At 40.4% G+C, this 21,771-nt stretch overlaps 1 protein-coding gene across 5 annotated transcripts; it reads left to right on the top strand.

The window, feature by feature from the left end:
• LOC119744917 (alanine--glyoxylate aminotransferase 2, mitochondrial-like) lies at positions 1-19,644 on the top strand. 5 transcript variants are annotated; one of them, XM_038221156.1, is made up of 15 exons: positions 710-845; positions 2,707-2,863; positions 5,152-5,237; positions 5,722-5,906; positions 9,652-9,775; positions 10,251-10,345; positions 11,621-11,780; positions 12,586-12,706; positions 13,238-13,245; positions 13,688-13,853; positions 14,964-15,023; positions 15,950-16,038; positions 17,187-17,336; positions 18,016-18,114; positions 19,304-19,644. In XM_038221156.1, the coding sequence occupies exons 2-15, from the start codon at positions 2,767-2,769 to the stop codon at positions 19,406-19,408; spliced, it is 1,545 nt and encodes a 514-aa protein (XP_038077084.1). In that variant the 5' UTR covers positions 710-845; positions 2,707-2,766; the 3' UTR covers positions 19,409-19,644. The 5 variants fall into 5 exon arrangements, with proteins under 5 accessions (XP_038077075.1, XP_038077084.1, XP_038077048.1 ...); XM_038221147.1 differs by lacking the exons at positions 710-845; positions 13,238-13,245 and adding an exon at positions 1-22 and having other exon boundaries at positions 12,586-12,714; XM_038221120.1 differs by lacking the exon at positions 13,238-13,245 and having other exon boundaries at positions 12,586-12,714.
• The last annotated feature ends 2,127 nt before the right edge of the window (positions 19,645-21,771 follow it).

Genomic DNA, 21,771 nt, shown 5'->3' with positions numbered 1-21,771 from the left:
GTCTGGAATACCTTGGAGAGTTGTGAGTATTTTTCCTGAATTTTTGAAGTCGGGCCATTTATCATTTGGGTCTATGGCAGTTTATTTACTGGCCTGCAACCTTCATATCATAGGCGATTTAAAAATTAAAAACATCAGAATGTTGCCATGACCTTACCCTGCTCACGGAGGTCAAATCTCGCATACGGTCTCGTGCTAGTACGTACATGTACATGTACGTGTACCTTCTGTCCAAGGTGACCGTTTTAGCTGACTTTCGGCTAACTTTGACGGATTGTTAGTTAAAAGGAAATTGACAGAATGGATTTTTTGGGCAGATTTCTGGCTGAAGTTCTGCAAAAATGGTTATTTGACACAAAAACATACAAATTTGAAAAAAAGAGGTACATTTGTTTAAAAACACTTCAATCTTTTCATACAAACCCTTGCATATGGGTCAGGTTGGCTTGTCTGTAGGTGTACTGTTGAGGTTCAATAATGGAAGGCGGACTTCGTCGTGAAGCGACCGCATATTGCCTAACAAATTACGCAATTTCATAACATCTTTATGTGACTATAGGTTGCTTATAATGTAATTTGAACCTTAATTAAGGCAAAACTACAAATTTGCGTGTAATTTCAAGTGAATATAGTGTATTTCGAGTAATTCTGGGGAAATTGGCAGATTTTGATAAATCTGACAGATTTTGGAAGTGGATTTAGCAGAATTTGGCCATGACCTTATGGTCACCCTGCTTCTGTTTACGTTTGTGTGCAATTTTTGGTCTGTACCGTGTGGCCGCCCACCGTTGTGCACTTTGGTTGTGACGTTGAAGTGGCGAATTTTGTGGACTGCCAAATCACATGTAACTTAAGTTCTAACTTTGTATTGTTGTTATGTATTATCCACCTTTTGCCCCCAAGTCAGTGGTGATTGTGTAGCTGCGAATCAACGTGGTTTTGCGTGTTCACTGGTGCGTGGCCGCTTGCTATGCTAATTCATAGTGCGGGGTTCCTTGCTCTAGACTAATTCGTGTTGCGTTTTGTCATCTTTGTTGTCGCTCCAGCTTAATTAATTCCCCACATTCCGACAAAAAAATTAAAATTGAAACCTTGTCCTTGCTATCTACGGCATACTCATTGATTTGTAATGTTGCTAACAAGTTCGGTAAGTTTTTGTTATGGAACAGGGCCCTACCTAGCTGGAGTTACCCAGCCCTGAGTTTTATCATTGGGTTGTCATCTAGGACCCAATGATAAAACTCAGGGCTGGGTAACTCCAGCTAGGCCCTACCCAGACTGGGACCTCGACCTTGAGTTGGACCTGTTACGGTGGCGCCTGGCTGTACTTGTGTGGCCTCCGTAAACTTGTGTGGCCTCCGTATTGCTGCGCTATACTTTAGGCAGGCCACACGTCTGGTTTTCCAACCTACTGAGAAGTTCAGTCCAAACACTGGCGCACCCTTTTTGGGCATTTTTTGTTACATACCACTGTATATGGTTGTATTCTATGATTTCTCATCTTTTGCTCTACGGGTAGGCCTAGATTAGGTAATCTTTCTTCAAATTTGGTATGCGCCAGTTTTGGACGAAACTCCTCAGTCAAGTCAGTAGGTCACCTGTAGGTTATGAATATAGATAGACGTGTGGCCTAACATACAGCGCAGCAATACCGAGGCCACACATGTGGGGCTTTGTGGCGCCATGCTCTGTCCTCGCGTAAATACACTCGAAATTGTCACGCGGCAAGTTGTTAACATATTTAATTTTTCCTTATAGGCCCCCTACTTAATACTAGTTTAATCACTTACTTGTTAGGCTTTCTGTGAATTTAAGCGAGTGTTGGATCTGTCATTGCCAAGAAATTTGATGAAAATTTACAGCACTGCCAAGAAATTTGATGAAAACATGGCACATTGAACGTGTTCAAAATGGTCAGAAAATCAAAGACACGCATGGTACTCAGTCTCTGGTACCCCAAGTTCGGCATGCGCCCCGAAATGTCAAAATATAGCATGCATCACTGTGTGGCCGTAAATTTCGTCGGGCGAAGTGACGAATCGTCTATAGACTTGTGCACGCAATACGTCACTTCATGGTGCAACCGACGATTTATACAGTCAAAGTTCAGCATTTGAGACAAATTTATTGGGCTAATTTACCTCTAGCCCCATAAATGTGGCCAATTTACTGGACTACCGGTACCTCCGTAATAAAGGCCACACTTGGAACATGTACCCGAAAATGTAGAACTCTGTCAAGTTTTTATATTCACATTTAGACTTTGTTTGTAGTTTATTTATGTTTTACAAGCACACTCACCCTCTTTAAAGCGATAGAAAAAATAATCCCCCCCCCCCCCCCTTTTTCAGACGTCTATATTTCGTGTAGTTTCATTTTGCACACGTTGATTTAGGTACACTAATAGCGCACATGTACCTAAATTCCAACACGAAATTACGTGAAAAATAGATGTCTGAAAACGGTGGGATTAATTTTCCATCGCTTTAAAGAGGGTGAGTTTGCTTGTTAATCATAAATAAACTACAAACAAAGTCTAAATGTGAATATGAAAACTTGACAAAGTTCTACATTTTCGGGTACATGTTCCAATTGTGGCCTCTATTTCCGGAGGTAGTAAATTGGCCACATTTACGGGGCTAATTTACCTCAAGCTACATGTAGTATGAACAAGTGTGTTTGTTATTTCCCTCTTCTTTTTTACAGATTAGGAAGACATAGAGCTGAGGAAATTTATAGAAAACAGGTATTTAGTACGTCACCATCATGTTCCGGTTATCTAAGGCAACTAGCTTGCGGCTGTGGAAATTACAGAAGGAAACCAGCACTGTTTGCCTGACACCACAAGCAAGGACATTCACAGGTGAGAATTTGTCGCCATCGATTGCCCAATTACAGTTAATCATTGGAGATGCTCGGCCAAATACAAGTGCTATGCAAATGGTTTGTTGAGCGAGAATCAGTCACAATGCAGTAGACATGTACAATACATGTTCCAAAATAGTGTCCATCTGACTGTTTTTGAAATAACTACAAAACCATGAGGTTAATTTTGAATTGTTTTGGTTGTGCAGATACTCCTAAGCCTTGGCCTCAACCCCTACAGGGTGGTTAAAAAAAAAAGGACACCCACTTTTGACAGCAATTTTCACCTACTTAATGAACTTATTTTAAATATTGTTTCACATAGTAGTAAAGTATAGGCCTTTAACCTTGCATGGTGAAAAAAGCTTAGTAAAAGTCGCAAAAATAGTGATATTATGCTAATTTGAATACAAGTCACCAAAATCAGCCTTGTCCACGGGTTATTCTATGTAAATTTGACGTTTTCGTAGTTCATCAAAATTAAAAAACCTTCCCACCAAAATATATTTTGCCCTGGTAACTTTTATTGAAGCTGTCCAATTATTCATGTCAGTGTTAAGATCATCTACTCAATGAGCTGTCGGCTTAAGTTCATTGTTGCATAACATTACATAACATAACAATTAAATGTCATGCCCTTTCAAATAAAGCTCCGATAGCTGAGCTCAGTCAAGCGAAGGGAATGTATACCTCCGTGGACAAACAGGTTTCGCACATGAATGTTAAACTTAGCATAGCTCAACGACAAGATGTGCAAATGCAACAATTTTTTTGTCACATTTGCTTAATAAAGACCAGTACTTTAATAGCTATTAATCGACAGTTAAAAATAATTTTTAAAAATAGGTGAAAATTGCTGTCAAATGTGGTAGTCCTTTTTTTTAACCACCCTGTATGAGCTTCATTTAATTTCAGTACGCATCACTGCACAATATTATTGTCAATTGAGCACAACAACATTTTTGGACACTGTGACCAAGTTCCATGCCTTGATCAATTTCAGTGCTGTGTTAAATGTAAGCTGTGTAAAATCCTGCATGTTGTGAAAAAAAGGGATGGGAATCATTTGCCCTTGAGCATTAAACTGATGTCTTGCCATGATGACTGATAGCCAGGTAATTAAATGATATCAATCCCATCTGCAGCCCTTTTCTCAACATGAAGGATTTTACACAGCTCACAGTACTGAAATTGACTGAGGCAAGGAACTTCGTCATAGTCTCCAAAAATGTTGTTGCGATCAATTTGATAGTTGTGTAGTGATGCGTGACTGAAATTAAATGAACTCATAGGGGTTTCTCAACCAAAAATTTTCAAAATTGACCTCGTGGTTTTGTAGTTATTTTGAAAATAGTCAGACGGACACTTTTTTTGGGACATAATTTAGTACAGTATTGGTAACAAGGTTTTTGGTAAGCAAATTCTGTGCTTATCCGGTTCTTTAGTGTGACGTCATCTCAATTCAACCACGCATACTTCACACGGAAGTTAACGCAACTCGAGCATTTGTCCAATGGGTGCTAGTAATAGTGGTGCACGCGCGTGTATGACGTTTGTACTAGTAACGAACGGGATAGCAGTTTTCTGTACTTTGGCATCTCCATGATATTGGACGTAGATTGATTGAAGAAACAGAGGGGAGTGTGCCCTAGTAGTTATGATTTGTGACACGTGAACAGAGGGTCAGGGGTTCAAATTCAGCTACTGGCTAGGTGTTGTGTCCCCGGGCAAGCCTCTTTACCCCATCTTGCCTCTCTCCACCCAAGATGTAGTCCATTATAGATGTAATAGACCACGGTATTATGCGCGAACAGATTTGCTGATTAATTAGGCAAGACCCCACCTCTTGACTTCCTAGATTTTGACCAGTCAGCGGGCGCTTTCTATAGGCCTATCAGGTCTTTGGTCATTCACCCATTGCGCGTCATAGGCATGGGAGCGGCGCTCGGTATCATGTTACGCGAATGCGCTCCCGGCTGTTGTATTACAAAATACTGCATTCCAATTGACCAATCACAGCATTAGTCCTTATTTGGGAATGTAATGACGTCACGATTTAGTAAAGTCGACTCCGATTGGCTGGCGCGCGGCTTGCATAAATTTGCGTGTCAGGAAATGTCAGACGTTCGACCGGAGATAGATAGGGCTCCGTGGAGAACAGGTGATACTCAGACTTCCCAAGATGGGGAGCCCATACAGACACTTGCGTGCACTGGTTTATAGAACGGAGTAAAACAAAAATTACCTTTTCAATTTTGGCCATGGATTTTTTTTTGTCTTATTCAGTCAGTCGTCCACATGCCAAGGCACCGCCGTCAATGCCGGCCATTGCTGCCATGCCTGATACAGACTTCAAACCGGCAGAATACAAGGTACTTGGGGAGAAGGGACCAATTTTCCCCCCCCCCCCTTCTGCCCCTCCCCCTCCCAGCCCCTCCCACCCATAAAAAATGAATCCAAAGGTAATATGACCACCACTGTAGTTTTTTTAACAAAGCTAAACAGCAGAGTCTGCTAGAACATAGCATAAAGCCCAAATTTGTTTGTTTACATTTCAGTGTTATATACCCATTCTCAGCTATTTGTTAAAAGTTTAACTTAATTCAAGTTGAAAGAATTTAAATTTAAAGACCTTTTTTTATCTGACAAATTTTTGTTGTTGTTTGTTTGTCATTTTAATGAAAAGAACTACTTTGATTCTAATTTGGGCATCTGCAATCGTCTGAAAAACGACATCATGGGGGCGGGGCTTATATTGGATCGGTCCATTCCCCAGGATTTACGCCAGTGATCCGTCTAAGCATATCTTCCCTCCCTTCCAAAACCACAGTAATAATCCTTCTTGTTCTGCATCAGGGCATGTCTTACGAGAAAGCCAGAGAGGTTCGGACTTCCCTCATCAACCCAGCGATCCTCGAGTACTACAAGAAGCCGGTCATGTTCCACCAGGGCTACATGCAGTGGCTGTTTGACCAGGACGGCAAACGTTACCTGGATCTCTTCTCCGGCATTGTGACGGTCAGTGTTGGCCACTGCCACCCGTGAGTACCATTAGCCAATCGAAGGTTTAACCCTAATTGCTATACCTCATACATATTCATGATCGAGAGCCGAACTCTCACTGGTCAATTCACCATCACGTGCCGGATGTTGTTTTTGCTGTTTACCAAGCGCGCGCAAGGATTCACACACAGGGTAAATGCGCATGCGTAGTAGGCTGTCGCATGGGTTACCCATGCGACAGCCTACAGGATGGTTTTAAAAAAAGGACACCCACATTTGACAGCAATTTTCACCTATTTTAAAAATTATTTTTAACTGTCGATTAGTATACAAATATTGAGTGGCTCAGCGTGGAATGGGAGGAATATTGTCGCAAGGTAAAATCTGGACATTCCATTTCATGAGGTGAAGCCGAGTGAAATGGAAAAGTCCAGATTTTACCGAGCGATAATATTCCTCCCATTTCACAATTTAAAGCCACTCAATATTTGTTTTATATAACTGACATATAGATCCTTGTCATTTGATATATTTGAACTTTTATTTCAATACAAACCTGGAGGAAAATGTATTTGTCTCTTCCAAACCACCCCTTCACGAAAATGTTTGAACCCAACGCTGTAGCGCTGGCTCTTTGGAACAATTCGCGCTATGCACAACGCTGAACGCGCACACCAGCATGCATTTGCACACAAATACCGCGTCATGATCCTAACTGTTGAATAGTATTTCCCATTCCCCATGGGCGGATAGTACTTTTTGAGCCGTGGCATGAATGGGAGCAATAACGAATGCCACGTGATGTGAGTTCCACCAATCAAATGACTAGGATCTGTATGTCAGTTATATAATAGCTATTGAAGTACTGGCCTTTAAGCAAATGTGACAAAAAAATCATTGCATTTGCACATTTTGTTGTTGAGCTATGCTTATGTGAACATTTTATGTGCGAAACCTGTTTGTCCACGGAGGTATACATTCCCTTCGCTTGACTGAGCTCAGCTATCGGAGCTTTATTTGAAAGGGCATGACATTTAATTGTTATGTTATGTAATGTTATGCAACAGTGAACTTAAGCCGACAGCTCATTGAGTAGATGATCTTAACACTCACATGAATAATTGGACGGCTTCAAAAAAAAGTACCATGGCGAAATATATTTTGGTGGGAAGGTTTTTTTAATTTTTATGAACTACGAAAACGTAAAATTTACATAGAATAACTCGTGGACAAGACTGATTTCGGTGGTATTCAAATTAGCATAATATCACTATGTTTGCGACTTTTACTAAGCTTTTTTTCACCATGCATAGTTAAAGGCCTATACTGTAATACTATGAGATAAAATATTTAAAATAAGTTCATTAAATAGGTGAAAATTAAATAGGTGAAAATTGCTGTCAATTTGTGGGTGTCCTTTTTTTTTAACCACCCTGTACTTTAAAGCTTTACAAAACAATCATGGAACTGCCGCATGGGTGTAGTACGCACACGCGAACATTGCCCAAATGAGCTACATGAAGAGATGGTTGCACGATACGCGTAAATGTTAATTTTCCCGAACTCAATGATGCCGAGCTGGAGAAAATTTACGCACAATAAAAATGCCTCCTGTACAAAGAAAGTTGTCCACAAACAACTGTATTTTCAACTGTAGTTACTGTATTGCAAACGAACTCAACAAGTGAAGTTGAGCAGTAATATTCTTTTAGTGAGCTGTACAAGTTTCTCTGAAGATTTTGTTTGAGGTGCATACTGCAACGGAAAAAAAAATTGTCAGCTGAATATGTATGAGGTATAGTACAGTAAAACAAATAGCCTATAACATGGTTTATTTGGGGTGGCTGTCGATATTAGCTCCCCTCGGTATTGGAAGTTGACAAACTAGTTCCCTCGGCTTCCAATACCTCGGGGAGCGAATATCGATGTCCAACCTCAATCCATGATATATTTTGTTAACTGCTAACCCTCCAGGGTATTTTGTCTAGAAACCCTGCTAAACGCAGCAACATGCATAAATGAAATAAATAGCTAGTGAGCAGGGCAATAAGATGCGAAACAACCCAAGACCTCAAACCCAACAGTTTTGAAGCAAATTTGAGAGGTATTCAACCGGGCACTGGTTTCACTTTGTGCAGTAAGTCCCATAGAAAGGCTTGTGAGACAGCGCAGTATAGATTTGAGGTTTCGTCATAAAATTTCTTTGTAATAATTGTACAATATTTATAATAGTTGCTTTAGTATCATGCAGTAATCTCATAAGCTTTTCTTTTATTTCATTGTGCTGTATTGTATTTGTAATGTATTGTAAACATGTGTGTAGTCATTTGTAGCGTATGCAGGGCCCAATGGAAACCAGTTTTAAACTGTTTTGGGCATACCCTGGGTAAAGAAATGTAATAAATAAATTAATTAATAAATAAATAAATGCAAAACTTGTCTAAATGACAAGCCTGCCCAGTGTAGCAAGATCCATCAGGTCAAAAGTCTCAAGGCCAAACTGCCTCAGAGTTGGTGGTCACCGAATGCAGCAGGATACAGCTGTGGCATTGAGATTAGATATATTTCAATGCTGCCATAAAGGACGATACATGTTATATTTACAATTGATAAAATAGTGACCTTTAATTAAATGGCAACATCTAGGTCCAGGGTGACGCTGGTTTTGTTACCCAGCCTATGAACAGACAAACAAGTGACAGACATACATGATATTGTTACATAATATTGTTCAATAGGATTAGCTGACATTGTCTCAGAAGCGGCCGTTTATGCACTGGTGTTGATAGCTGAATGCATCAAAGCGCACCAGACTTTTCACCTGATGCACTGTGTTGCGTCTGGCGGGGTTAGGGTCAAGCTTCCGTACGATTTGAACGTGCAACTTTTAAAAATTTTGTCCCAGCACTCTGTAAATTAAATATTACTGTACCTCATACATATTCAGGCAATTGTAAAGGGATGGGCCCCGTTCCTATTAAGGAACAAAAATCCACTCGTAGAGTATTGTACTAACCCAAATAGTTAGTGATTTTAAAAAGCAACAAAAATGTTGTTGGTATAGAGGGCAGGGCTTTGAGTTTGTTTGAGGCAATGGGGGGGGGGGGGGGAACGACGATAAAGACAACACAATGCAATATCAAAATAAAGACATTAACTGAAAATAGGCAAGAAAATTACATTTTCTACAAAACAGATGCTGTTCAAAATTACAAAACAAATAGGGTCATTAGAATACTGCCTATTAGTGTCTAAGGTTGTAGAATTCATTTTGGAATGATAAAAAAAATGGGGGGGGGGCCGGAAAGAATGTTGCATCCTGACGCTACTTTTTTCATCATACTTTATCTCAATGAAGGTCAGTCATTGCAAAAATGTTGAAAAGACATGAATCTGGGACTGAAAATACATTTCCAATTTTGTTAGGAAATACTTTGATCGACTCTCCATAGACTATGTACACAACCAAAGAAGTGGCGTCAGGATACTACATTCTTTCCGGGGGGCCCATAGCTATACTGTGGCCCATATTTATGAGCAAGAACTGAATTCACACTGGTCCATTCACCATCACATGTCAGCAACTAGTTTTGCTATTTGCCAAGTGCGAGCAAGGATTCACGCACAGGGTGAATACACACGCACAGTCGACTATCGTTGCGCATGCGCTTTTCGTAGAACTATCGCATTGGGGTAGTTTTTAAACTAAAACATTTTTTGGGCCGAATAAAGAGATTCAGTCAACTTGAGTGTTTTTGTTCATTTCTCAATCATCGTTTTTAGTAAAGTGAACAAGGCCTTGCATGAGCAGATTGACAAGATTTGGCACACCACCAACATCTACATGATCCCAGCCGTCTACGAGTATGCCGAGAAACTGGTCTCCAAAATGCCGGGCAACCTCAAGGTTTAACATTTATTTTATCTTCAAGCAAACTTGAATCCTCCACCCTGATCAGTCGATCCTTGGCAACAACAGTGCGATATACTACGGTCTATGACAATCACGCTATTCTATTATGCGTGCACTTTTCCAGCTGTAAGCGTGGTAAGATAACCGCTGAACGGTTCCAACTACAGGGTCTATATTTTATCTTTACTGCGCGTCAAATTTGCTTGAAGGTACATTTGTAATCCAAAACATGTATGTGGAACACGGAAAATGTAGTGCATCTGTGTTCCATAGGGGACACAGACGCTCTATATTATTCCATGTTCCACTCGCGCTTGTGGGATAACTGATATAATATCTTCCATCAGTGTGCAGGGATATCAAGCTCAAATTGACAAAATTCCTACCCAGAGCACTAAAAAAATGAATATCTGGCCTTTTTATCAAAATCATTTCTGATTAAATTGTTGAAATTCTGTTTGCATTCCAGAACGTCTATTTTGTTAACAGCGGGACGGAAGCCAATGATCTAGCAGTGAATATGGCGCGTCTGTACACCGGTGCCTACGACATAGTCAGCCTTAGGTGAGCATGTATGACATGACATACAGTGAAGTTCAGTTGCCATTACACATTTTCGTTATTTTCCAGGATTTCCACAAAACGTGCCAAAAGTTGCAAAGTTACTGAAGTAACAAACAGCAAAAACAATGCTAGAAATTTTCAGCACACATCCTTGTCATGTAATACTAAGACACCCACCCGTAATATAAAAAAAAACATATGTTTGGACAACTTTGTCAAGTTCCTGAAATATATTGAAATATACGCTAATATAAATGGAAGAGACTGGGCCCAATTTCACGGCGCTGCTTAACAGTTAGCACAAAAGTTGTGTTTAGCATAGCAGAAAAATTTGCTAACCTTAAGCACTATTTCACGGCGTGTGTGTGCTAACGGTCGCGCGTGCATGGCGATTTCCATTGTTACGTCACTAAGTTAAGCAAATTTTTCCTCCGAAGTAAGAGTGCCTTTTGCTGTGCTTATGCTTACGGTTCTCCATGAACGGAGGCTCTGTTAGCAGAAAATTGTGTGCTTAGCAGCACCGTGAAATTGGGCCCTGATCTATCAAGCTCCGGATCCCCCCCATGATGTCTTCACCAATCACAGCCTGTATTGCTCAACCAAATATCCGACAAAAGTCTGACATGCATGCTAAAACATACAACGCACACGTACGTACTGTTTGCTTCAAACATGCAGGCTGTATGGCATCAGAGAAGCATACATGTTGTAGCCCCAATGCACAGTTTGCAGAGGCTCATGGATTAGTTTTGTCCAGTGTGTACCTGCTTATAATTAATAATGCACTGTGATGTGAGGCATGACGCTTGTAACACCTGAGGGGCGCATAGAGGATTAAGAGCGGCATATCCCACATCACAGCAGTCAACCATTGTTTTGTTATATCTTGCCAATAAGTCAAAACGATAACTGGTTGCAACTTACATGTACTTTGCAAGAAACACATTAAACCAGTGTGGTGTAACCCCTGATAACTGCTTTCCTGCCCAACATGAGACTGACGGTTGCGCATTGCATGCATGCAGTTCTCATCTCAGTCGCGAGGGCGCGTGCAGGTTCTACACGCGCACGTGCAGTGCGCATTGGTTATAAGGTTAACCATTGTATATGCGGGGTTTTTTTACAGACTGGACACGTGGCCGTTCTCAACCAATGAAATTGCAGTATCCAACCACACGATATCAATTGCATATATATTTGTTGGACTCTGAAGTGGAATCTACTACGACACTTTTAGGCTGGTTTCTCATTTTCTGTCATTTTTTGTTGCTGAAGGAATGCCTACCATGGTATCAGTCCCAACTTGCTTGGTCTGACTAGCGTAGGGAGTTGGCTGTATGAGCTCCCAGGAGGCTACGGTTATCACAACGCCATCAACCCAGATCCATTCAGGGGTCCCTGGGGCGGTAAGAACTGCCGGGATTCACCAGTGCAGGTAATATTCATGTATCATGACGGCTGATTGAATGAATGATTGGATGCTTTGTGTATCGGGATTCTGACAGGAGTATCTTCAGGTTGTGAAGCCCTTTCCCTGACCCCACCCCAAACCCTCAACCCCACCCCAACCCCTACCTGCCTACCCCAAACCCCCATCCCACAACCCCACCCCACACCCCAAACCCCCACCCCACCCCACCCCACCCCAACCCCAACAAGATAATCTCCATGTTTGAACCCTGTGATTCACCTCTGAGAGGCCTTTTAAAAAAAAATGGAAAAAAAGGAAGAACGAAAAATCTTTTCAACTACTATTTTAAGTTGAATTTAATTGATGAGGTAGCAGTAGAAGATGTTGGAAAACTGTCTTCCACGACTTGGAAAATGGCCAGAACAGCTGCAACACAACTTTGTCAATAAATGTATAGATTTCTATCATGAACAGCACCACGTATTGCTGGTGTCCAGCTTCCACAAATCACTATTGTTTTAAAATCATCACCAGTGTTATAGCCGAGGTACTTATGGTGGATCACAAGGATGTCACAAGTAAATCACAAGTCGGTTCACAAGCCTAGACTCACGTAACGGGGAATGAGCAGTACCATGTATAAACAGAGGAATGCCTTACAAACTGTTCATGTGAATACCCTTGGGGTTGACTTGGGACGAATTCGGACTTGGGACTTGATGATTTGCGATTGGTGTGTGATGACATGTGATCCAGGGCAAGACGGACTGCTGCACAGTGTAACCTGTTGTTTGTTTTGATGCTTTCATTCAATCTTGTTTTGATGTAGACCATTCGAAACTGTGATTGCGCCGCTGGACAGTGCCATGCAAAGGACATGTACATTGACCAGTTGAAGGATCTGTTTCGCCACTCGACACCAAAAAAGATCGCTGGCATGTTTGCTGAAAGTATCCAGGTATGTTGCTTAACCTTAACCCCCTTGAGTGATTTACTAGGATCCTTCCTCACTCATGCCAAATCCAACATCATATGGTAACTCAACACCCAAACTGTTGGACTCTGATTATGGTTATATGCCTGACCCAATGGAAAGCATGATCAGTTTACTAGTGTAGTACTCACTCCAACAGATTCCAACAAAACATGCAGTTGGATTTTGAAGGGTTGGGGTGGTAAGGGTTAAAGTATCCAGGTAATTTACCAAAATCATCCACATAATTTGCTGAAGATATCTGGGCAAAAGTATCTAGGTAATTCACTCAACGTATATGGATAACTTGCGGAAAGTATACAGGTAAATTTGCTTCAAGTATTCAGATTACATGCTGAAAGTATTAAAGGAACTTGCTTGAAGTATCCAGATGATTTGCTGACGATATCTGGGTAAAAGTACCCAGGTAATTTATTGAAGGTATACAGATAATTATCAAATAAGTATCGAGGTAATTTGCTGAAAGTATCCAGGTACTTTGCTGAAAGTATCCAGGTAATTTTCTCTTAAATACCCAGCTAATTTGCTGAAAGTATCCTGCTAATTTGCTGAAAGCATCTGGGAAACTTCCTGATCACGCTGGTAATTCGCTGAAGATTTTCCACATGATTTACTGAAAAGTATCCTGTATTAATTTGATGCCAGTATGCAAGTTATTTGCTGAAACTATGCTAGTAACTTTCTGCATGTATCCATATGATTGCTGAAACTATTCATGTAAACTGCTGAAAGTATATATGTGATTTTTGTAACTATATTCAAGATATATCCGAGATTGTCCAGGTATTTCTTTTGGTGTTCTTACTTATTCGACCTACCAATACCACTAGATATAAAATTCACAATAAAAACGATAAGATAACATTGCTCAAGTCCAACATGTACGGTACATGGCAAAACTTTGTCAACCTTATAATCTGAATTCCCTCACCCCCAGGGAGTTGGTGGTACGGTCCAGTTCCCAAAGGGTTACTTGAAGGAAGCCTTTGAACTGGTCCGGGAAAAGGGGGGAATCTGCATAGCAGATGAGGTGCAGACGGGCTTCGGTCGGACCGGGGAGCACTACTGGGGTTTTGAAGCGCATGACGTCATGCCTGACATTGGTAAGTGTTTTGTGATACATAAAAGGCATATAGGATCATTTTGTGTTTGATGAACTTTGTTTGTTTCCAATAAAAACAGCACTCAAGATCTGAAGCAAAATGTTCAAATGCTAGCCTGTTGAAGTGTCAGCTCAGTGGATCTCATCCTTTTTCGAGAAAAAATGCACAACCTTTTCATCACGAAAATTGATTATGTCAAAAGCACTCTATATTTCCCAAAATCAGTCAGTTGACTGATCGTTGGAAATATTTTGCCTTTCTTGGTTTTCTTCTGAATTACAGCTACGATCTTTAATCCAAGTAAAATTTTGGTTCTGTGAGTGGGAACCAGTTAGAGTGTTAAGCTGTAACGTGTAGGACAACATTAGCCAGTAAAAGCTTTTCTTTCAACACAAGCATATGAAAAGGGCTCGCGTCAAAGTTTAAAAATACCAGAGATCCATCGTTCCTATGCTGGCAGCAATTGCACTCTGTAGATAGTCATAGTTGTGCCCGTGTAATCATGTCTGCAACAGCTCTGCGGACCGTCCGTGTTCTTCGCCTCAACTGTGCATTGCTCTGACTGGCAGACAGGGGGAAGGTCGAGCAGCAGGACAGTGAAAATGTGAACCTTATCTGTGATTCAGAACCAAGTTCAATAAATGTAACTCCATTTCATTCATATCCTGTTCTGTTTTTCCTTCATTGTCCAGAGGCCCATTGTTTCTGTTGTGTTGATAGCAAGAGGCTGAACATTGTGTTGGCAGTGTTTTCGGGTAGTCTAAAAGAAAGGCATGTATCCTGTTCATGCATGGCTGAATATCAGTGAACATTTTAAGCCCCTGTCACACTTTTGCATATCATAATTCCTTATGAGTTCCTTATCAAAAATTTTCAATACGCAGCTGTACGCTCAAAACGTCGAATTTTTTTTTTTTTGATTACTTCAAAACTACTGAAAAAAATGTCAATGCGCAACTCATAAGGAACTTACTGAACGTGGTCTATACCCAGACTGATTGTTGGCTGAAAGATAGCCCTGGTTACTTTTCCTGTTTTGTGGGAGACAAGAACTAATCCAAAGGGACATTTTTTTTTTCTTACCCTGTATTTCATTTCTTCTTGACACAGTTACTCTGGCTAAGGGCATTGGTAACGGGTTCCCTCTTGCGGCTGTAGTCACCACTCCAGGTAAGGCACTGCTTTGTTGTGTTTAATGGAGACAGAGCTCTATGTGTCCCAGCTTTGTGAGGAGTACATCGGAAAATCATGTTTTCAAAATGTTTTGCACGCTTAGTTTGTTGTTACATGTTTACGGGATGTATTGATAAGTATCAAAACGTTTATTTCCTAAAAGCATTGACCACCTGAGGCATTCTGGCAACGTGAGACAGAACTGGGCAGAGGTCAAAATGTGGGTTTGCAGCTATTACAGAGCTGCTGACTCTCCCTGATTCTGCAGAAAGTTCCCTGAATATAAACCAATCTTTCCATGCTCTGATGAACAAATTGGGAAAATCTCCCTGATTATGGAAACTTTGTCCCTATTATGTTGAATGCAATTCTAAATATCTCCCTGATTGTTGTACACAATCTTCCTGATTGCAAGATGCAAATGTTGGCAGCTCTGCTATTAGGAAAGAGAATAAAATCTTACAATAGTGTTTGATGCACTTCAATCGGATGTGCTGTTGACAAGTTATGACTGTTTATTGACATATCAAAAATACTGAGAAGAAGGCTGTTTAATAATAGAGTTTCAAGTTTTGTATTTATGAAAGTGAAAGATGCCCAGTGTTTTTTTCCTTATAAAACACTTTCATTGCACCATATTTATACTGTTTCTTTTAAATGTGTCTTTCAAGTTTTGTGTTTATGAAAGTGAAAGATGCCCAGTGTTTTTTTTCTTATAAAACACTTTCATTATACGATATTTATACTATTTCTTTTAAATTTCTTTTCTAGTAGACATATCAAAGATTACAAATATCAATCTAAAAATCAAAATCAAAATCTCCCTTAAATTTTTTTGTGGCATTTTTCTCCACTATTACCTGAACCCAGTTCCGTCTGATTTTGCCTGAACGCTTCACATATGTTCTGTTAATATTTTCTAGAAATCGCCAAGTCACTAACCAGAGCGCTGCACATCAGTACGTTTGGAGGGAGCCCTCTAGCAGGAGCCGTTGGAAAGGCTGTTTTGGAGGTAATCCAGAGGGCAGTGTAGTTAAGGAATACAGCAGACCGTTCCTCGCAGGACAGTCATATGGTGGTTTGGTGGTTGCAGGTCTGGAAAATTGGGACTTCCCTATCAAATGCACATCTGGGGTTTGCGTCGAGGATGGCAAAATGGGTACAGTCGACTCTCATTATAACAAACTCGTTCGGACCTAGCCAAATTGTTATATCAGAATTTTGTATTAAGAGGAACATCAGTCCCATTCATTGTGCACATAAATGCACAGTCGGGACCAAGGCTTCATGGTTGTTATAACCAGAATTTTGTATTAACAGAGTTTGTACTAACGAGAGTCGACTGTATTTGTTTTTTTCTGAAAAAAAGTGGCCTCAATGTATTGTTTGTTTTGTTAATAACAAAAAATTGAAAAGGGAGAGGGTATTGCTATTAGTTGTGGTGTGAGGTGCTGATGCTTTTATTTCCTCATACAAAATAATAAAAATGTGGGAAATATTAACACCTAATTGGCAGAATGTTCGGGGGGGGGGTGATGAGGAGGAAGGTTAGAGAATGTCTATTGTATTTGGTCATTAACCCTAACTCCCTTGGCATTTTTGCTAGGATGCGACCTCAATCCTGTAAAATCCTCCAACTGCCTCCATGTAAAAGTTGCATACTGCCTCAATCCTGCAAAATCCACGGTTAGTTCTTGAAGGTGGTCCTTGGAGGGGTGACCACTGCCTCAATCCTGCAAAATCCTCCAGCAACCACTTGTCAATATGTTGAGGCAGAGCCAGTGACATCCTGGAGCAGTGCGGAGGATATCAAGTAAAATGTAGGCCTAAATTTATGCACAGCTGTGCATAAATAACACAAGGTCCGGTCCAAAACCTTGACACGGTGCATCCTCCAAAATCAGCCACACTTTGTAGCCATATAGCCTCAAGCCTGCAAAATCCATTTCGCAAAGAGGATTTGGGAGGATTTTGGGGAGTGATCTGGATCATTTTGTTTAGAAAATCTCCTTATGAACTGAGACAGGTCATGACTTCAGCACTGAACCCAAGCAAAGTTCAATCTAAACCAACCTGGCACAATAGGTTTCTGGCTATTGATGACAATTTTACATTTGATTTATTTTATACTTAAGTAATTTTTTTTAAATTTAAATTGAGGTGATTGAGGAGGAGAACACACAAGCCACTTGCCTTGATGTCGGCACCTACACGTTGCTGGAGTTGGCCAAGCTGAGAGACGAGTTTGAGATCGTTGGCGACGTCCGAGGCAAGGGGCTGATGATCGGGGTTGAGATGGTTACCGACAAGGTAAGAACCATTGTTGTAGCACTTGTACTCGGAAGTCGTACTTGGTACTCTACTTAAGTACAACTCAATTACTTTTTGTCTCGTCTGAACGAAGGTCAGGAAAGAGACCATGCAATCACTATGTCTGTCCGTATGTATATCTGTATGTATGTGGTATTTTGGTTAAAGTTTCCAAAAATTGGTCTCATTTGAAAAGTTAAAGTCCAATTGGAACCAAACATGGGTCATAGATGCAACATGGCAACCTTCATATGATAATGATGTCAAAGGTCACATACCAAGGACAAAGGTCATCTGAGCTCAAGTTGTAAAATAGGCTGAAAATGTAAAATTGGTCTCATTTGAAAAGTTGTCCAATTGGAACCAAACTTGAGTCATAGATGCAACATGGGAAACTTCATATGATAATGATGTCAAAGGTTAGATATCACGGTCAGAGGTCACTCTTTAAAGATAATCGCGAAAAGTAGACGACATGCGCGGTTAGAGAACCGCCTAGTTGAGAATAGTTGTACGTGCACTGGTACTTAAATATCAAAATACTCGGACTAGAATTCATGGACTCAAAATCAAACCTTACAGGGAGTCCTCAACAAAAATTGGGTCACACCTTAGATTACATAATCGAAATCCATTCTGTTTGTTAGCGTTTTGTTCTTTTTGCCCCTTCTTTCATCAGGAATCCAGGACGCCTCTTCCAGCCGACAAGATGGGAGCGATATGGGAAGACATGAAGGAAATGGGCGTCCTAATGGGCAAAGGAGGAGTCCACGCAAATGTGAGTATTCCTCGAAATAGCTGCCATGCTGGGGATGGACAAGTTGATAATAAGCTTTGCTCATTCTGAAACGAAAATCTATTGGGGTCGACTATTACACATAATATTTGAGTCAGCCTGATTCTGGAATACCACACAGTTCCCCCAGTCATGGAAAAGTGTGGACAATCCTAGAATTTAACGCTTTCATAGAAAGTCATGTTACAAGGAGTCATGGAAAGTTGATATTCCCGGAAAAAAAGTCACGGAAAAGTCATGGAATCCTGCACAACCTACATGTGATGATGTGTAGTTGGGATATGGCAGTCTTCCAGTTAACCATAGGCCTAGCTACTTCCTCTTTATGCATGCCACTCTGTACTGGATGCATGTGTTCCACTGCACCGTTGTGATCATTTGTGGTGCTCAGTGGTCTTGTGTCAAGCTGGAAGGCTGAAAGCAGTGTTCTCCAACCTGTAAATATAACCTGGTGCCCGGCCAAGCTTCCTGAGGCACCCGCCAAGCTTTAAAAGCTGCCGCCAAGCTTAAAAAGTTGCCCGCCATGCTTAAAAAAAAGGAAAAAATTACAAAAAAGAAAAACAAGTGGGACTACCCTTACCCTCCAGGGTACATTTTGGCCAGAAACTCTGCCAAAAGCAATAACATGGAACACTTGTCAAACTGACAAGCCTGCCCATTGTAGCAATCAATCAGGTCAAAAGTCTCAAGGCCAAACTGCCTCAGAGTCCCTGGTCACTGATGTGTTAAAAAAGATGATGCTGAGCCAGTATTGTACTTAATTGTTAGTGTTACTGTGTTAGAAATGGCCTAAAAGCTGTTATCCGTACATAATGTACATGTTCATCTGCAAATAGCCCCCCTAGCATGAAGAAATGTATGACAGCGCCCCTAACATTATTATAGCGCCCCCCCCCCCCTCCGCTTTTTGACGGCGCACCGACCTTTAATTTTCAAAGTTGGATAACACTGTGAAAGGGAGTGGCGTCCCTTGCCTCAGTGTGATGACTAGCCAGTGTATTGTAAATAGGCTCCTAATTAAAGATGCTCATAGGAGTTCTTGTCATAGAGAGCCCTAATTTTGTCTGGAAAATTTATGGACAATTCATAGAGTTTCATGTGAAATGTTTTAGTGGGAACCCGGATACCTGTCGGAAACGGATATCATTTGCTAATGTTCACTGATCCACAGGTGTTCCGCATCAAGCCCGCCATGATCGTGACCAAGGAAGACATGGACTTTGGTGTGTCCATCCTCAGGCAGGCCCTTCAGAACCACGTGGAGAGGACTTCTTGAAGAGGAATCCTTGACAAGTTGGGCATAGATCGTCCTTGCTTGAACATCGTTCAGGACGATGGTAGCAGTATCCAGTCTGGGGGATTTCAGCACTGGGACCCGACCAAAATCGTGTAATGCAGAATATGGCGTGCATTTGAGAATTTCTCTGGTCCGAGTGATGAAATTCCAAAAAAGAGTTGATTTGGTTCATCTTACGGACAACACCCTCTAGTGCTGTAGGGCTTGCTCTTGCCATTTACTGGCCGTGTTAAAGCCGGTTCATACTCGGTGCGAAAGTGACCGTGAATGCCAATTTTTGATTTCAGGGCAAGTTTTTCGCGCTGCAAATTTGCAAAAGTTGAACATATCGTACTGACACCACGAAGTAACACTCTACCGTGTTAAACCCCATTTTTTTCGATTTTCAGTTTTTTGGATTTTTAAACATTATTCATCAAGGCCTACCATTGCACGAAGTTTCAAAGCTTCAAGAGCTTTACTGTAATAATTACGCTAAGTATCCATGGCAACTTTTGCGCAAAAGTGACAATTTTCGTTTTCACGAAGTAACACTCAAGTTCCATTTACCATTGCAATGCATGGCGCGCACTCTGCTCATAAGTGAGCAAAAACGTTTTCACGAAGTAACACTCTTCTTGTAATAAGTTGTATGAGTGCGCGCGCGCTGACCTGAAGTTGCACTTTCCTCGTGTTGAATACATTGAAGAGTGTTACTTCGTGAAAACGAAAATTTACAGTTTCGCAGCCTTTTTGGATTCACGAACTAACACTCATCTTTTTTCTCTTATTTCTTGTTTATTTAATACACAAACGGGTGAAAAACAGCATATTTAATAAATTCAATTCATCAAGTGTCCACAACGAGAAACCCAACTGAAAATACTCTGTTGTTTTGACGCAAAGTGTTGTTTTAGAAGGCATTCAACTTTAGTAGCCGTTTTCTCTGATTGCTAGTTTTTATTGGTATGTAGATGGGTGTTACTTCGTGGTGTCGGTGACGATATTTCAACCCCACAAAGTTTGCTGCGAATGATTCGTGACTTCAAATTCGCATCGCATTCGCATGGAGTATGAACCGTCCTTTAGGCGAACTGAATCTTAATACAGTCTCAGGTCAAGACTAGCTGCCCCAGTATTTGGCCCCCTTTTTGCCAATTTGAATGCTTAATGCCTCTGACCTCCATGGGGAATACCACTTGACAATTTTAGCACTTGCTTTTTTTTGCTTATTTTTTCATTTGTAAATCTGTACCAAATAAAGGTTAATAACAAATAAATTATATCACAAATTTTTATTGAAATTGCACTGTTCTTAATGTGCCTGTTGCACAATTTATGGTGCACTGTTATAGCTGACTAAAAAATATGTAATAATTTTCTATTTTAATATTAAATAATTAATTACATTTAGAGTGCTTCTTCAACATTCTTCAAACACAGGGATTATGCACAATTATGTATGAAATGATTAACTTCAGTATTTCCCAATTAATTCAGTTTCCATTGTCAATTGCCCGTATGTTTATGACATTTCCTAAGTTTACTTGGTCCAAATTGCTTTCTGTTGTGAAGGAAAAGTAACAGTTTCCTTTTTTCCCCCTTTTTTGTTTTTTGGTTTTAACTTGGTGTAGGAAAAGGATCAGTGTGAGATAGTTGATTTCATAGTAAATGATGGTGACATGATACAAATGTAGGCAAATTCTATTTTGGTTAAATGTTACAATAAATAATCGTGTCTTCCAATTTGTGCCTTTTTTTCATATTAAGTACTCGTATAGCCTAATATTAACTTAGGATAGCTTAAAGGGAATGTACATTATTGGCTTTTGCTGTAATTTTCAGAAATGAACTATTTGAGGGGTTAGTATAATAGATCAAATATTGTTTAACTGACATGTTTGAAGTTTTGTGTTCGAAAATGCTGGAAAAACCAAGAAAAACAAAAATGTTCAAGTAGTCTGGTTCCTTGACTCCACTAAAGATAAAATGGACCAATTTATAGATGCCGGAAAATTGTAAGGTAAGGGAACCAGTCTAGCTGGCCTGCACCCGTTCATGAACATGTAACCAATGGCAAACAAATTTGGACTGAAAAAAGTGTAAAGTTGGAGCAGTAGTTGAAAAATAGTTAGGTTTTTCCAACGGTGGTCGGCCAACCACCGTTGGAAATGTATACAAAAATACCATTTTCTTGAAAATGACTTCACACCAGGTGCCATAATTTTACAGGATGCTTTAGACCGTCATTTACCAACATCCTAGTAAGGTATTTCGTAAAATCTTGGTAGTTTTATTTTTCGATGTTTGCAAATGTTGTATATTCCCTTTAATTAGGGGAATCAATATGTACTTGGCTGGTT

Source organism: Patiria miniata, unplaced genomic scaffold, assembly GCF_015706575.1.
Source record: "Patiria miniata isolate m_02_andy unplaced genomic scaffold, ASM1570657v1 HiC_scaffold_12, whole genome shotgun sequence".
NCBI lineage: Eukaryota > Metazoa > Echinodermata > Asteroidea > Valvatida > Asterinidae > Patiria > Patiria miniata.
The sequence above is the reverse complement of the archived record's forward strand: the minus strand, read 5'-3'. Positions and strand labels throughout refer to the sequence as shown.